Here is a 17920-nt window from a genome sequence, read left to right as displayed (position 1 = left end):
GTCTAGTTCAGGTCCCCAGTGGTGAACAAGTGCTTCCTGCATTTGGGGCTGAAAGCTGTTGAATCAGTTCAGATCAGTGAGTTATTGCCAAGTTCCTGTTCTGTGGTTATCTCACGCCGTAGGCCTGGGGAGGGAGATATTAAAGTATGTGAGACCTTGTGGGGCAACCCTGTATTCTGGGAGTGCATAGTGTGTCGGAGGAAGTGACAGATGGAGCATGTATAAGACTTAGGTAAACCACAGTAAAAAACAGCCAGGTTTTCTGTGTCCCAGAGGTAGGCTGTAAAGGTTCAGAACATCTGAGCTGTGGTTCTTACAACACTTGGACATGACTAGAGACAGACAGAAGATGCAGGCATCAGGGACGTGCAGTAGTATTTACTGAACGTCTATTTTTCTCTTTGAATTGTCTCACTCAGCTCACACGTGACACGCAGAGGCTCTCGGCTTAGGTAATTTGCCCCAGAAAACAGCAAAATGGGATCCCAGCACAGATTGATGGTTTTGGGGGCTATGCCCTTAACTGCTGGATTCCTGCAGGTTAAGAAACCGGGAAAAGAGGGCTGGGGATGTAGCTGAGGTGGAAGAGTGCTTGCGTAGTGTGTATGAAGCCGTGAGTTCGAGCTTCAGTTCTGCACACAGCCGAGGGTGGTGGCACATGCCTGTGATCCCAGCACCCGGGTGTGGCAGGTGGGGGGGCGTGGAGAGCAGAAAACCAGGACGTCCTCCCTGTCTCAAGAAAGAGTAGCTCTGACCAGTCCGCAGCAGCCATCTCACCCGGCCCCGGTTTCTTCCTGTAACACCACTCCTGTTCCCATCCTGTGGAGAAATCTTTAGAGTATCTGTCTGCTTTTAAAAATTGTTAGGGGCCTGGAGAGATGGCTCAGTGGTTAAGAGCACTGGCTGCTCTTCCAGAGGACCTGCATTCAATTCCCTGCACCCACATGGCAGCTCACAACTGTCTGTAACTCCAGTTCCAGGGGACCCAACACTCATAGCACCACACCAATGCTCATAAAATAAAAATAAATACATTTAAAAGAAATCGTTAGAATTGCTGGGCAGTGGAGGCAGAGGCAGGCAGATCGCTGTGAGTTTAAGGCCAGCCTGGTCTACAGAGTGCATTCCAGGACAGTCAGAGCTACACAGAGAAACTCTGTCTCAAGCCACCCCCACTCAAAAAAAAAAAATTACTGCAATTATCCTGTTTAAATATTGTATTTATTTAGTGTGTGTGTGTGTGCGTGTGTGTGTGTGTGTGTGTGTGTGTGTGTGTGTGTGTGTGTGTGCGCGCGAGTTCGTGTGTGGCACACACGCACACTTTTACGTGTACACGCGCACATGTGTGTGGCGGTCAGAGGACAGCTTTCAGGAGTCGGTTTTCTCCTTTTACCTTGTGCATTGGGAGGACTGGACTTGAAATATCAGGCACGGCAGCAGACACCCGTACCTGGTGCGTCATCTCACCGGCCTTAAATTGTCCATCTGCCTTAGCAGCCAGGTTAAGGTCTGTGAGAGCAGGGATTTGAGGTTTTTGTCTTTTTTACCTGACATAGAGTAGGAACATAATGTTTGGGAAATCGATGGATATGTTTTGGGGCATGGTGGTATAAAAGTAAACGTAAGAGAGGCTACCGCCCACCTCATGTCTGTTGGTCTCAGACATGCAGTGATGCCCTTCGGTGTGTCCTCCTGGCCATTGACCCGTCATGCATCAGCTGGGAATTTCCACCCTCACGGAAACCTTGCCTGTCCGATGCCTCAGGCTGGCATTGTGCTGCCTCAGCCCTCCCTCTGCGTCACTCGACAACCCAGTCAGTAGTCTGTGTCTCTGTCGGGTGCTACCGTTCGTCCTCGTTTCCACGTTTCTCCATTACTTTTAGTGTAAATAATGAAAAGAACAATTTGGGCTGAGAGCCAGGCTTGGTGGCGCACGCCTTTAATCCCAGCACTTGGGAGGCAGGGGCAGGTGGATCTCTCTGAGTTTGAGGCCCAACTGGTCTACAGAGGGAGATCCAGGACAGCCGGAAGTACATAGTGAGACTATGTCTCAGAATAAAAAAGTTAGGCGGAGGATATAGCTCAGTGGTAGAGCCCTAAATTCCATCTCTAGTTTCTCTCTCTGTGTCTGTCTGTCTGTCTGTCTGTCTGTCTCTCTCTCTCTCATACACACACAGAGTAAATAAATGGTAAAAACTCTAAACATGGTGGCACATAGCTTTAATCCCAGCCCCCAGGAGACTAGAGGCAGGTGGATCTCTGTGAGTTCAAGGCCAGCCTGGTCTGCAAAACAAGTTCCAGCACAACCAGGGCTGTTACACAGAGAAATCCTATTTTGAAAATCCAAATAAATAAATAAAAAGTCATGTTTGCATATTATGATTATTATATTTTCAACTGCTCTGTGAATAAAGACTTTATTATTCCAATCTATAGAAAATCCCCAAAATTAGGTAATTTGCTGAGTGTCTCTGGCTCAGTAGTCATAGATACTGATACCAGGTCTTTGGAACTTGTGGGTCCTCCAGTGAAAATAGAGTACCATTTTTTCTTTTCTTTTTGGTTTGTTGAGACAGGGTTTCTTGGTGTAGCCCTGGCTGTCCTAGAACTCTCTCTGTAGACGAGGCTGGCCTCAAACTCACAGAGATCCTCCTGGCTCTGCCTCCCGAGTCCTGGGATTAAAGGCGTGCATCCCACTGCCTGGTTTGTCTTTGTATTTTTGAGGCAGGGTCTTACTTTATAGCCCAGGCTGCACTCGAACTCTGCGTAGTTGAGGCTAGCTCACCTCAAATTTTCAGCAGTCATTCGGCCTCAGCCTCCTGAATAATGGGGATTTAGATGTGTGGCACCATATCTAGCTGGAGTTGGGTTAACCTTATTTTATCCTATATTAGCTATGACTTGAGAAGGTTAATCAGATGGCAGCCATTTGTAAGATGCACCAGGCAGGGTGCCTTCTGGAGGCATGGAGGCCTGACTAGGGGATAACGTGAATGGAGGTATCCAGGACTAGGGATAACGTGAATGGAGGCATCCAGGACTAGGGATAACGTGAATGGAGGCATCCAGGCCTGACTAGGGATAATGTTAATGGAGGCATCCAGGACTAGGGAAAACGTGAATGGAGATATCCAGGCCTGACTAGGGATAACGTTAATGGAGGCATCCAGGCCTGACTAGGGATAACGTGAATGAGTAGGAATGGACACATGGAAGGCAGAGTGATGGGGCCTCTGTCCAGTCGACAACTGTGGTTAAAGAAGTCTTCTGAGAATGATAATTTCTAAGCTGTGGTTAGGGAGCACGGCGGTGGGTCAGTAGGCGCCACTGCAGAGGCTTCTGGGAGTCGCAGTAGGGTCTCTAACCCTCCTTCTGCTCTTCTTTCCCTGTGCTGCCTGCCACCAGAGGGGCTGTGGCACCGCCGCAGGTACTGGGGGTGGAACCGGTGGTGCATGCGTGCTCTGGGGGTGAGACAAGGTGGGAATCCGACCGTAGCGCAGCGTTTTGAGTCTAATCCCCTTCCTCCCCTCCACTCAGTGATGGTCACATTGGAGCCTTGTGAAGGAGCTGAGACCTATGTCAATGGGAAGCTTGTGACGGAGCCGCTGGTGCTGAAGTCAGGTAGAAGACGTGTCGCAGAGGCTGGGGACATAGCTCAGAGGTAGAGCGCTTGCCTAGCATGCGCAAGGCCCTGGGTTCAGTTCCCAGTACCATACACACACAAAAGGAGATGTACGGAGGACAGGTGTGGTAGAAAGTGCTAGCTAGGGCAGGGCTTTCCGGGCACCTTGGGATAGATGGGAAAGAGCATGGACATAGGAAGGGGCTGGCAGGACAGACTAAGGAGGGAAGTCTTGGTTCTCTTGCTCCCCTGGGGATCTGGGAAGAGGATGCCTTCTCCAGCAGCTCACCTTAGTAAGCGGAGGCTTCCTGGGGTCAGCAAAGGTGTGTTGACACCAACTGCTTCCAGCTTTGGTGCGTGTAGGACAGAGGTTGTCAGGTCCCCTGGAATCAAGGAAGACCTATGCTTGGACCTGGGGATGGTTTGCTGCTGTGGGTGAGCAAGTCTACTCTCCCCTCTTCCCATTTCCAGGAAACAGGATCGTAATGGGCAAGAACCATGTTTTCCGCTTCAATCACCCGGAGCAAGCACGGCTTGAACGAGAACGAGGGGTCCCCCCACCCCCAGGACCTCCCTCCGAGCCTGTGGACTGGAACTTTGCTCAGAAGGAGCTGCTGGAGCAGCAAGGCATAGATATCAAGCTGGAGATGGAGAAGAGGTGTGAGGGGGTCCCCCACGGGTCTCTCTAAGCCAGGGGACCCCACCGAGTAGCTCCAGAGACCCTCACAGCTTCTCCTTCCCTCTGTCTGACCCCAGGCTGCAGGACCTGGAGAATCAATACCGGAAAGAGAAGGAAGAGGCTGACCTTCTGCTGGAGCAGCAGCGGCTGGTGAGGGGCTGGTGTGGGCACAGCAGGGTCGGCAGAGCTGGAGAGGGGCTGCTGTGGGCACAGCTGGGTGGACAGAGCTAGAGAGGGCTAGTGTGAGCGCAGCAGGGAGGGCAGAGCTGGAGAGGGGCTGTTGTGGGCACAACAGGGAGGGCAGAGCTGGAGAGGGGCTAGTGTGGGCACAGCTGGGTGGGCAGAGCTGGAGAGGGGCTGCTGGGGGCACAGCTGGGTGGGCAGAGCTGGAGAGGGGCTGCTGGGGGCACAGCAGGGTGGGCAGAGTCTGGAGAGGGGTGCTGGGGGCACAGCCAGGTGGATAGAGCTGGAGAGGGGTGCTAGGGGCACAGCAGTGTGTGAAACTAGAAGAAAACATTGCCATGTATAGGGAACTAACACTCCTGTTGACGAGGCTCCCTAGACTCCAGTGACCCTGGGCCCCTTCAGATCACTTCCAAGTACCATTATTCATGTAGGATGGTTCCTTAAATGGACTTTTAAGTGTTTAGCCTCATCGTGAGAGTAATACATAGTCATTTGCTGCCTAATGACAGTACTGTCAGCAACAGACCGTGTATACAGGGGTGGTCCCCTGAGATCGTATCAGCGACTGTCAGTGACAGACCGTGTATACAGGGGTGGTCCCCTGAGATCGTATCAGCAAGTAATGTGTAGCTACCTTGATTTGTGTCAGTTTGGTCTGTGGCGCTCACGTGATAAGATCACTTTCGGACGCGTTTCTCAGAACACATCTCTGTATTTAAGTGGCACGTGACCATATATGCACAAAACCCCCGACTCAATTAACTGCCCCTGCTTCTTAGTCTTGCCAGCTGCTGCTGTGAGTGGTTAATCCATCAGACATAGCTTTGCTGTCCAGACCAGTCCCTGCAAAGAACACAGTTCCTAAGAGGTAGAAAGGGTCTTGAGGCCAGGTACACTGATGGGGTGTCTTCCGTATGTCTTTGGTACAAGGGTGCTCTCTGAGGTGTCCTTAGCCCTCTTCCTCTCTTCTCTCTGGCCCCAGTATGCGGACTCTGACAGTGGTGAAGACTCTGACAAGCGCTCTTGTGAGGAGAGCTGGCGGCTGATCTCCTCCTTGCGAGAGCAGCTGCCCCCTACCACAGTCCAGACCATTGTCAAGCGCTGTGGCCTGCCCAGCAGTGGCAAGCGCAGGGCCCCTCGTAGAGTCTATCAGATCCCTCAGCGGCGGCGGCTGCAGGGCAAAGACCCCCGATGGGCCACCATGGCCGACCTGAAGATGCAGGCAGTCAAGGAGATATGCTACGAGGTGGCCCTGGCCGACTTCCGTCACGGACGAGCAGAGATCGAGGCCCTGGCTGCCCTCAAGATGAGGGAGCTGTGTCGCACCTATGGCAAGCCCGAGGGCCCCGGTGATGCCTGGAGAGCCGTGGCCAGGGACGTGTGGGACACTGTGGGTGAAGAGGAAGGAGGTGGAGGTGGTGGAGGTGGTGGTGAGGAAGGGGCCCGTGGGGCAGAGGTGGAAGACCTCCGGGCTCACATCGACAAGCTGACAGGAATTCTTCAGGAAGTAAAGCTGCAGAACAGCACCAAGGACCGCGAGCTGCAGGCCCTACGGGATCGGATGCTCCGCATGGAGAGGGTCATCCCCCTGACACAGGTGGGAAAGCCTGCCGTCCCTTCCTCCTTCCCTTCCTGCAGCTCTGGGTTGCCTTTTAGGATCCTGCCACTTGCTTCTCACATCCCAGCTTCCTTCTGTCTTTTGAAAAGGCTTACCGAAGTTGAATAGGTTTTGTTTTTTGATAGGGTTTATGAATCACATGCTTCACAAGCTCCAGAATGATACTAAAAGTAGGTTCTACATGGGCAGGAGAGACGACTCAGCCATTAAGCTGCTCTTTCAGAGGACCAGAGTTCAGTTCCCAGCACCCACATGGCAGCTCATAGTTGTTTGGAAATCCAGTGCCCTCTTCTGGTCTGCAGGCGCCATACACACGGTGCATAAACACACACACAGGCAAATAAATAGATGAATTAGATTCTACAGGCCTCAGTTGGCAATGGCTTACCCCCTAAACATGAGGATCTGAGTTGGTCCTCAGAACCCACATAAAGAAGTTGGGTACAGTGCTGCACACTTACAATCCTGGTACTGTAAGCAAGGAGTGGAGGTAGATGGATCCCTGCTGCTTCTTGGCCACCTCCCTAGTCTACTCCGTGAGTTCTAGGGCAGTAAGGGACCCTGTCTCTAAAAACAAGGTAGACACACCTGAGGAGGACACCCAGGTTGTCTTCTGGCCTACACATACACTTGTACCCACACACATGCACACATACTCATAGACCTGCACAAATGTATACACAGTACAGATTCTAGACTAGGTATGCTCGGCACGTGCCTATAATCCCAGCACTTGGGAGGCAGACACAGGAGGATCGTTAGTTGAAGACCAGTCTGAGCTACAATTCAAAAATCAAGCAGAAGTAATGATTGTGACATCCACCAACCCGGCATACCAAATCTGTATCTTTGGTCATCTGTAGCTAATGAGCTCCCAAGGTGTTGCTGAATGACAGTGGCGTTTGAGAACCACTAATGGAGAGCACACAGTGGTTACTTGAAACCAGTTCTTATGTGCACATATAACTGGCCTCCCCTGTGATGGCTCTGGTAGAGACTGAATGGTGATACTGTTATCTCTCCTTCCTTTGTATGTGTTCATTCAACATAGACCATTTGAGTGTCTGCCGTATGCCTGGTAACGTGCTAGCCACTGAGGTTCTGCTACAAGCATTTTCTGCTCTGTTCCAGCCACCTTCTAACGGTTGGAGTTATGACTTGTTCCCAAAGACTTCCTCTCCCGTGTGGCTTCTCGTCCTGTCCCTCACCTACTCCACTCCAGCTGCTCCAGCTGGTTGGGCATGCTCATATCTCAAGGCCTTTGCACCTGCTGGTCCATTGGCCTCGCCGGTTTTCCCTCAGCAGTCCTGCTGCTTGCTTCTCACTCCCTAAGGGCCTTGACTGAAGTACTAACTTCTCAGTGAATTCGTGGTGGCCGCCGTTAGCTGGCTTCCTGTTCTTCCTGTTCTGTTCTGCATCTGAGGTGGAGCTCGTCTCCTTACAGCACTTGGTAGCAGGTGCTATTATTACTGGCATTTTTAATACAGATGGGGCTGCTGAAGAAGAGAGGGGTTACTAGCAAAGAGAGACCACACAGCTAAGGGGTGGCAGACAGGACTGAGCTCCTACCATGTAGTGGGTGGGCCCGTGCTCCAGCCCTTGCCCTAGCTTCATTGGACTCTAGACCCCATCCAGTCCCTCTACGTTCTTCTACTGTACCTCTTGAATCCACATGCCCTCGGCACTCAGCTCTTTTCACATGTCTCTTCTCTTATTCCCTCTTCCAGGATCTTGAGGATGATAATGAAGACTCTAGTATGGTCTCCTGGGCCCCCGCAGAAGGGTCAGAGGCCGTAGAGGAGGCAGTGCCCAATGACCACTCACCAGCTGTCCGGCCGGCCTCACCACCCCTGTCCAGCTGGGAACGGGTGTCGAGGCTGATGGAGGAGGATCCTGCCTTCCGCCGTGGCCGCCTTCGCTGGCTCAAGCAGGAGCAGCTTCGGCTGCAGGGACTGCAGGGCTCCGGGGGCCGGGGTGGGGGGCTGCGCAGGCCTCCGGCCCGCTTTGTGCCCCCCCACGACTGCAAGCTGCGCTTCCCCTTCAAGAGCAACCCTCAGCACAGGGAGTCCTGGCCGGGGGTGGGGAGTGGAGAGGTTCCAGCTCCCCAGCCGCCTGAAGAGGTCACTGCGCCCCCAGCCCCCCCTGCCCGCAGGCCTCCAAGTCCCCGGAGGCCCCACCGCCCTCGCAGGAATTCCCTAGATGGAGGGAGCCGATCTAGGGGAGGGGGTTCTACACAGCCGGAACCCCAGCACTTCCAGCCCAAAAAGCACAACTATTATCCCCAGCAGCCCCAACCTTACCCAGCCCAGCGGCCGGGGCCCCGCTACCCACCGTACACCACCCCTCCACGAATGAGACGGCAGCGCTCAGCCCCTGACCTCAAAGAGAGTGGAGCAGCTGTGTGAGCCCCACGTGCTGGGCAGACAGGGCCTAGTGGGGCCCTCGGTAGGAGGAAGGTGCCCGAGATGCTGCTTCCCCAAGGAGCCCTGGGGCAAGGAGGCCAGAAAGCAGAGAGCAAGAGAGAGAAGGTCCGAGTAGGTGATAGAAGACGCCGAGTGACTGAGCTGGAGGCTGAGGGAAGGAAGAGGGTGTGGAGTTGGCCAGGAGCAAACCAAAGTGAAGGAAGAGCCATAGGAAGCCGCCTTGGGGCCACCCGTTGCAGGGGGGGGGGGAGGTCCCCACAAACGCTGCTATGGGCGGGTGGGTGGGCTGGGGGTCTGCATAGCCAGTGTTTGACTTTCTTTCTGAGTGGGTGCAAAGGGGAGAGAACCAAGAGTGAGGTGGGTTCTCCTCCCCGGCTCTTGTCTGTCCGTCTGTCCATCTGTCTGTCTGTGGTGGGTTTCTGTTTCCAGGGAGGTGTGGTGGAATCCTAAGTCATTCCCTTCCCCTTCCAGGCCTCCTGCTATATTTAGGGGACCTGTCTGGTTTGGCTGGAGTCCCACGAGAATGCGGGACCTCTTAATAAAGGATAGCAAACGGGGAGCTTGTGGCTGGTTGGGTTTTAGTAGAGGTACAGGTTGTTTGAGTAAAATGCATCATTTTACTGTGTCGTCTCACGTCATTTCTGCCTGTGTGTGTGTCCATGTGGTCACCACCCTGAGCAGGCAAAAGGTTGCCATGCTGTTTTCTTGAATTTAAACCCTCCTGTTCCCTCTCTTCGGGGTGCATTGTCTGTTCTTTGGTTTTTGTCTACCCTGGGCCTCTGCCCAGGTCAGGTACTTTCAGTGTCCGTCACAAAGGAGGGAGGGATGTGAGAGGAGATGGGGGTCTTTCAGCCTGTCCAGGCCTAGGTGGAGGATTTGGGGTTTGCCTCATGGACTCGCCTCACCTGGTTGAAAGGTCTCCCAAGTTTATCCCTTTTCTCTGGGTGGCGAATGTTGATGAGTCTTCCTGCACCTTCTGTGTGTTTTCATTTTGCTGTGTTCCTGCCCTTCAGCAGGCCATGCACTTCAGGCTCCTCGGTAGCATTTTGAGACTCACTTTCGAAACCAGGCATTGTTTGTGGTACATACACACTTTTAACTCCTGCAGAAGCAGGCAGATCTCTCTGAGTTTGAGGCCAGCCTGGTCTACAAAGTTAGCTCCAGGACAGCCAGGGCTACACAGTGAAACCCTGTCTCAAAATAACAACAACAAAAATCACGTTTTAGCTAGGTGGGTGTTGTGTTGCCCTTCTATAATTTCAGTACTGGGGTGCTGGGAAAGAGAATTGCCTCAGGCTTAAGGCCAGCCTAAACTACATGACCCTGTTTTAAATTATCACCCCCCCCAAAAGAAAACCCACCCCAGAGCTGTTAAAACTTTTAGCGTAATTTAAACTATGTGTGTGAGTGTGGGTTTGTGTGCCGAGTGCAGTCAGTGCCTGTGGAGGACAGGACAGTGTGTTGGATCAGTGGGACTGGACTTGCACGCAGATGTGAGCTACTTGATGCTATGCTGGGCATTGAACTCGCGTCCTCTTCAAAAATAGTGTGCACCCCAACCACTGGGCTATCTGTCTAGCCCTGACTTAAAATAATAATAATAAAAATTTAGGAAATAAACTGCCTGTTTTAGACGCTCTGGTTTGAGCAGCAAACAGCCATGCCATATAAGTTTTCAGGTTAAATTGTATCAAGCACAGCCCTGAGCTTGCTGAGTCTCTGTGGGTCTTTTTTGGTTTTTGTTTTTTTCGAGACAGAGTTTCTCTGTGTAGTTTTGGTGCCTGTCCTGGATCATGCTCTGTAGACCAGACTGGCCTTGAACCCAGAGATCCACCTGGCTCTGCCTCCCGAGTGCTAGGATTAAAGGCATGCGCCACCACCACCCAGCCAAGCCTCTGTGTTCTTATCTTGTTACTTGAATTTGAGCTGATGCTCTGCAGCTTCCTGAGGTCAGACCTGTGCAAGCAGCCGGATTGGAGATCCTCCAGACAGACCCAGGTCTCTGAGCAGGGGTGGGATAAGGTTTGCAGTTGGTTTCTGTATCCTGCTGCAAGGCTACCTTGATTTTGACACCTTTGACTGCTCGGTTTCTAGAAACCTGTTGACCGTGATTTAGGACCTGGAGTGTAATGGGTAGTTTGGTGGCAGTGTTTACTTGAGTGGTTTATGATGTGGTCGGGGAGGGTAAGTGTGAGCAAGAAAATGATAGACTACGAAGGCCCGGGCAGTCAGAGCGAGCTGTGTGGTGCAATGTAGGCGTTAGTCAAGATGAGAAAAAATGCCAGTTCCAGCTACAACTGGATGGCTTTTTTTCTAAAACTGCACGAAGTGAATAGGTATTACCTTTTTCTTTTTAATTGACTTGAGTTTTCTACATCTGTCTTCAATAATGTGGACGGACAAGATTTTGTTCAGATAAGTGCCCATGAGTCTTGTGTGGGTATGCTGACCTTCGGTATGCATTCTGCTTAGTTCTTAGTCCTTGACCCTGTTCCCATTTTCCAATGGGAAGATGGGTTTGATTGGAATGAGCTATCCAAGTGCATAGTTCTTCAGTGGTGAAGTTAGGGGGTCTAACCTAGGCCAGCCCGACTGAAGCCTGGACTCCATCCAGCCCTCCAGGACATGGACATTATTCCTTCCAGGACCCACACTGTCCTGTCCTTCACTGTCTCTTCCCAAGTATGTCACAAGCCTGCCTCTAGCTTCTGGTCTCTCCCACTTTGTGCTATGAAGAAGTGAGAACCGCTGTTTCACTGCTCTGGAATCATGGGAGCAGTCTGCAGCTTTCTGGCTCTCAAGCCTGGCACTGCTACAATGTCACCCTTGGTTTCCATGACAATCCAGTTAGCTTTTCTTCCTTTCCCTCCTCAGAGGGCTCTTTTGGCTAGTTGCACATTTAGATTCTTCTGTCACCTGAGCTTTGGTGTGGTGAGTACACTTCGAAATCTTTGGCCTCCACCCACGCCCAGTTTTCCATTCTTTTCTACACTGATAACGTCTAGGTTTGGTTTGAAATTGTTATTTTCCTTAAAAAAAAAAAGTGGTTTTGTTTGGTTTTGTTTTGTTTTGTGAGGTAGGAGACATCTATGTTGTCCAGATTGGCTTCAAAACTTGTGGTCTTCTTATCCCAGTCTCTCAAATTTGGGGGTTACAGGGGTACACTACCATGTCTAGCATTCGTTTGTTTGTTTGTTTGTTTTGAGACAGAACCTCTCTGTATAACCCTAAAGTGACCTGGAATTTGCTATATAGACCAAGCTAATCTCAAAATTTCCTGTCTTCTGAATTCTGAGATTATAGGCATGTGTCATCAGTCCGGGATGCCTTGCCCTTTATTTTATTTTTTGTACTGAGACAGGGACTCACTATGTATCCCTGGTACTGGCCTGGAACTCTTTATGTATACCAGGCTGGCCTTGAATTCATAAAAGTCCACCTGCATCTTGTCTCCCAAGTTCTGGGATTAAAGGTCTGAACCACCATGGCCAGACTCCTTTTATTTATTTTTGTTACATTAAAACTGCGTTTTGTGTGCATGTGTGCATGCAGGTAGAAGTTAGGCGGCTTCTCTCTCCTTCCAACATTCGGGGTCTGGGCTGGGACTCATGCCATCAGGCTTGGGAGGCAGGCACCTTTACCTGCTGAGCCATTTTCTTGGCCCCTTTTAAAGAGTTAATGTCACCAGCTACCTGATACTGTTTTGCTTCAGGACCGTGGGCATCTTCTTACCATCCCTAGAGTTCCACCCCTCCTGACCAGTCACATCAGCAGCATCACCTTATTTCTTCACACAGAGTCTGTGGAAACCTGAGTCTGTGGAGTCTTCTTCATAGGCCCACGAAATTATAGGGAGCCCTACCCAAGGCAGACTGGTTTTAAGTTTCCCACTTAAACTAGTATGACTCACTAGCCCGGATTTGGAACCCTAGGCATTCTGCTGCCTCATTAATACCTCTGGCTTGACACAGTGGCTGCACACATGTATACGATCAGGAGGCTGAGCCAGGACAACTGTTGGAGACTGAGGCCATGCTGGGTCAGCCCAGGCTGCACAGTGAGACTGTTTCAAAACAAACCAAAGAGCCCAGTGGTGGTGTCTTACACCTTTAATCCCAGCACTCGGGAGGCAGAGGCAGGCTGATCTCTGAGTTTGAGGCTAGCCTGGTCTATAGTGCCAGTTCCAGGACAGCCAGGGCTACACAGGGAAGCCCCTGTTCTGAAAAAAACAGAAAACAAGACAACTCTGGCTACTTGATTAAAGGGAGCTTGGTGTTCATGTCTCCGGGTCAAAAGCCCAGTTCTCTGCCTTAGTATGCACATTCTCTTGTTGTCTGTCCCTCCTGTCACCTTTTTTTGTTTGTTATTGGGACAGGGTCCCATTATGGAGCTCTGGCTGACTAGGACCTTGCTATGTTGACCGGCTGTGCCTTGAACTCACAAAGATCTGCCTACCTCCTCACGCTGGGGTTAAAGGCGTGCGCCACCAGCCCATGACCCACTTCGTCATTCTTGACAGTCAAGAAAAGGCTGTGTCATCATCTGGTGGAGTGTCTTGGGAAGTGTCTGGTCACCAGATGCGAGTTTCAGAAACTGCTTTTCCCAGCCCTAAGCAGTTCCACGCACGCACACACGTGGGAGCTGACATTAACCTGCAGTGTTCATGATAGCCTCCTGGCGACTTCCACCTCGACTCTAGTTCCCTTCTGTCCTTTTCCTCCTGGAGAAGGAATGTTTTCAGACACGGGGAACGTCTTCCTGTGAGCAGTGGTAGCTCATAGGCTGGTTTCTGCTCTGCTGCCCTCCCACATGGGGCCTGGACTGAGAAATTCTCACAGCAGCAAGCTGTTTTCCGGCGTGACCCTGGTGGTCGCTACAGTGAACCTCCTCTAAAACCCCCACTGAATTTTTTTTTTTTTGTTTTTTTTAAATGACCATGAGAAATGCTCTGGGTTCTTGCAAAGCTGAAGAGAAGCGGCTCTCCTTCCCTGGAGTCTAGGCCCTGTCCCTATAGATGAGAAATTTGCATGCTGTAAGGAGCTCACAGGCCTGGGCTCCCGCCGCACTAATTACCTGTGTGCTCTGGGTGCATCTGTGAGCCTCAGTTTTCTCCTTCTCAGTCCCAAAGCTGTAATAACTCAATGGAGCTGTGGGGAAATAAAGCCCGGGGAAAGAAGGGAGGTGCTGCACAGCAAGGTGAGTCCTAAGAGATGCCAAAGCTCCCAACCCTTATCACACAGGCTGACCCATTGCCCCTCCCCCAGGCTCGCCTGTCCCCCGGTTTCCGCTAGGGGGAGGAAAGGCCCAGGTTCCCTGGAAAGACGCCTGTGCTTGCGCGTTCACAGGGCCTTGAGAGAGCGTGGCCGCGAGCGTCCCCCGTGGCCATGCGCGATAGTGACAACCGCCACCCCCACCCCTGTCCCGGTCCGAGGACGAAAAGTGCATGCGCAGAAAGTCAGGCTGGCACTTCTGCTTCTTGCTGGGTTGTAACTGGTTCTGGGGGTGAGATTGGAAGACCAAACAAGAGGGAAAAGGAGTTTGCTGAAGTTCTCCCCCCTGGACTCGTCTTCATCTTTGTTATTCTGAAGGGAAAAACCTGACTCCCTTAGGAGTCACAATTTCGTCTCCTTAATGAATGCTCCGGAGCACCCAAGAAGTGGAAGAGAAAGGACGTTTCCCTGAGCAACGTCTGCTATGTGGCCTTTACCAGATCAGCCAAACTTAGGGAAAATGGGGCCTCCCTACTAGAAGAGGTTTGGACTGGGCTTTGCTTTGTTTGGAATTTAACAAATGAAGTAGGAGAGGGCTAGAGGGATGGCTCAGGGTGGTTTAAGAACACTTGCTATTCTTAAACATCGAGTTCAGTTTAGTTAAAGCTCAGTTCAAAGAGTTCAGTTTCCAGCTCCTTCACAGGGAAACTCCAAGCACCTCCAACTGCAGCTCCACGGGATCTGGCGCCCTCTTCTGGCTACCACAAGCATCTGTGACCATGTGCATACACACACACACACACACACACACACACACACACACACACACACACACACACACACACACACACCACATTTTTTTTTTTTTTAAATAAGAAGAAAAGTAGGAGAAACTGAAGTAATCCGCCCTTCCTGCCCGGTAGCTTATTGCTCTCTCCTGAAAATGAATCTTAAAATGTCCCTTCAATAAATATTTATTTATTTAGTTAGTTTTTTTTGAGACAGGGTCTCATGTAATTTGGTCTTGAACTCCTGATTCTTCTGCCTTCATCTCCTAAGTGTTGTAATTATGGTTTCTTTGTGAAGATTCAGTACACACTGATGAATCATTAACTTTGTTCTCATGGGGACCAGAGAGCTGGCTCAGTGGTTAAGAACATTTGCTGTTCTTACAAGAGGACTCAGGTTCGGGTTTAACCTAGCACTCACGTGGCTGCTAACAACCATCTGTAACTCCAGTGTAGGAGATCCCATGTCCTCTTCTGGCCTCCAAAAGTTCCAGTCACATGCATAGTGTGCATTCAAACATGCAAGCAAATACTCATGCACATAAGTAATAAATGAATAAATCTTCTTAAGATGTGTGCTTTTGCATGCTTTAATCCCATCACTTGGGAAGCAGAGGCAGGTGGATCTCTGCAAGTTCAAGGCCAGCCTGGTCTACAAATCGAGTTCCAGGACAGTCAGGGCTACATAGTAGAGAGATCCTGTCTCCAAAAAAAATAATATATATATATATATATATATATATATATATATATATATATATATATATATATATATATATAAAATGTGTACTTTTGGTCAGATATGGTGGCACATCTTTTTTAATCCTAGCACTCAGGAGGCAGAGGCAGGTGGATTTCTGTGAGTTCCAGGCTAGCATGGTGTACATAGTGAGTGAGTTAAGGTCAGCCAGTGCTACACGGTGAGACACTGTCTCAAAACAAACAAAACAAAACAAAATAAACCCAAGCGAACAAAAATCAACAATAAAAACCCATAACAAAACCAAAAAGTGTGTGCTTTAATCTTTTTTTTTTTTTTTTGAGACAGGGTCTCATGTACTCCAGGTTAGTCTTGAACTCACTACATAGCTGAGAATGGCCTGTGATCCTCCTGCCTCTACCTCCCAGGTGCTAGTATTACAGAAGTGCACCTCACGTCAAGCTTTTGAGATGCTCAGCTGTTTAAAGAGTTATTTATTTTGTTTGTTTTATGTATATGAATATTGTGCATGCAAGTATGTGTATACACCATGTGAATGTCTGATACCACAGAGATCAGAAAAGGGCATCAGACCCCCTGGAACCAGAATTATACAAATTGTGAGCACCATGTGGGTGCTGGGAACCAAACCCGGGTCCTCTGCAAGAGCAGCCAGTGCTCTTAACCTCTGAGCCATCTCTCCAGTCCTGCCCCAACCCCACCCCCTTTTTAAGCCATGAATGTCCTAGGTGGTTCTGATATGCAACTAGGTTTTGGTCTCACTGCTAAAGGGAAAAGTTAACCCACACCCAACACGGTCAAATTTAGGCTCCCGCAGAAATGTCACCTCATGGTGTTTCTATAACTCCGAGAGGACTGGAATTTTTAAGGTATTATTTCTCTGACATAGTTTTCTCTTCATAGTACGCCATGCCCTGTTCTACATATCTAAAAACGATGGACAAACTTAATCCTAACAGTCCAGTGGAGGGGTCGCTACTACTAATTCCTCTATTTATGCATATAAGGATTGAGCTTCTTGCCTGAGTTGCCACAGGACATGAGCAGAGCCTGAATCTGAGCTTTGGCAACGACCTAACTCCAGAGCCTGTGCCCTCAACTTAAGATGGGCCTCCCCTTTGGCCAGAAGCTGTCACCCTGCCTATTTGAGACCGGTTAGTTATCAGCAGTTTAGAGGCACAGTTGCTTGTGTGTTGTTTGGAGAGGAGGGAAAGGAAAATGATAAAGTACAGGTGCTTCTCCTGAGTGAGTGTGAGACAAGAGACCACTGTGCTGTTGGAGTCGGAGCTGTGTGACTGAAGAGAGGCAGGGTGCTAGGAGAACCGCACTTGCAGTGAAAGAGGCCGTCCCCACAGAAGGGAGCTGAGGAGCAGGCTGTGAAGGCCTATTGTTAGAGGAGGGCTGGCGTGGAAGCCATTTGTTGGACTATAAGAGCCCGTTGTATGTGGGGGCTACGGAAGGATGGGTACTTGAGGGACATGGAAGACCTTATTGAAGTTATTTCTGGAGTCTGCCATGTTGTTCATAGGTGTGAGCGCTGAAGGCTGAGAAGGAGAAGATAGGTCACTGTAGCTTTTTGGTGGCAAGAGCCTAAAGCCTTGAATTTCCGCAGGGGTGGTAGGGAAGGGGCATGGAGAGTAAACAAGGATCTGACTTGTGGAGGAGCAGAACCCTTCCTTCGTGGAGGATCCCTGTAGGTCTTGGTGGGCAGGTCCCCTGGGCTCCACCACAGGGCTAAATAGATCTAAAGTCATTGCTTGCACCTCAGCCCACCCTAATTCCATAGGATCATGTGCCCCCAAGAGCAGAGCACTTTCTAGAGACGGTGTGAGAGAGAGTAGGACCCCAACACTGTCCTCATTGGCAGCCGAGAAGTCAGCAGCTCACTTGCTCCCTCATCTCGTCGGGGGAGAGGCAGTCAATGGAAAGGATTTTTTCCAAGTTTCCCTACTCCATAGTTTGCCTTCTCAACCTATGGGTCACGACCCCCCCCAGGGTCACATATCAGATATCCTGCATATCAGATATTAACATTATGATTCATAACAGTAAAAAAATTACAGTTGTAAAGTACCAATGAAATAACTTTTATTATTGATTTATTATTTATTAATTTATTTAAAAATTTTTTTGATTTTTTGAGACAGGGTTTTTCTGTGTAGCTTTGCACCTTTCCTGGAACTCACTCGGTAGCCCAGGCTGGCCTCAAACTCACAGAGATCCACCTGCCTCTGCCTCCCTAGTGCTGGGATTAAAGGCGTGCGCCACAACCGCCCAGCTCTTATTTATTTAATTTTTGAGACAGGGTTTTTCTGTGTAGCCATGGTTGTCCTGGGAATTGCTCTGTAGACCAGGCTGGCCTTGAACTCATAGAGATCCGCCTGCCTCTGCCTCCCTAGTGCTGGGATTAAAGGCATATGCCACCACTGACCAGCCCACAACAAAATAATTTTATGGTTGGGGGTCACCACAACACGAAGAGCTATATTAAAGGGTCACAGCATTAGGAAGGTTGAGAACCCCTGGCCCAGACGGTTGCTGGCCTTCTGGGTTTCAGCAGCCATTACCATTGTCGTGGTGAGGATGGGTAGGGAGAGCTGGCCTCGGGGTGAGCCGGTGAGGTCCTTTGTGTATGAACTGTTGGGACCTGATTTCAGGGATGCGTCCCATGTC

General features: G+C 50.3%; 1 protein-coding gene across 1 annotated transcript in view; it reads left to right on the top strand.

The window, feature by feature from the left end:
* Window positions 1-8792, top strand: part of Kif1c (kinesin family member 1C) — a 29447-nt gene extending 20655 nt beyond the window's left edge. Inside the window, exons 19-23 of the mRNA XM_052756935.1 lie at window positions 3538-3621; window positions 4094-4280; window positions 4379-4451; window positions 5470-6084; window positions 7833-8792. Of these exons, the coding sequence (XP_052612895.1) occupies window positions 3538-3621; window positions 4094-4280; window positions 4379-4451; window positions 5470-6084; window positions 7833-8510 (1637 nt within the window). The 3' untranslated portion in view covers window positions 8511-8792. The remainder of the gene's footprint in view (window positions 1-3537; window positions 3622-4093; window positions 4281-4378; window positions 4452-5469; window positions 6085-7832) is intronic.
* The last annotated feature ends 9128 nt before the right edge of the window (window positions 8793-17920 follow it).

Source organism: Peromyscus californicus, unplaced genomic scaffold (genome assembly GCF_007827085.1).
Source record: "Peromyscus californicus insignis strain IS unplaced genomic scaffold, ASM782708v3 Scaffold_3__1_contigs__length_106647218, whole genome shotgun sequence".
Classification (NCBI taxonomy): domain Eukaryota; kingdom Metazoa; phylum Chordata; class Mammalia; order Rodentia; family Cricetidae; genus Peromyscus; species Peromyscus californicus.
Note: the sequence above shows the minus strand (reverse complement) of the source record. Positions and strands in the feature narration are given on the sequence as shown.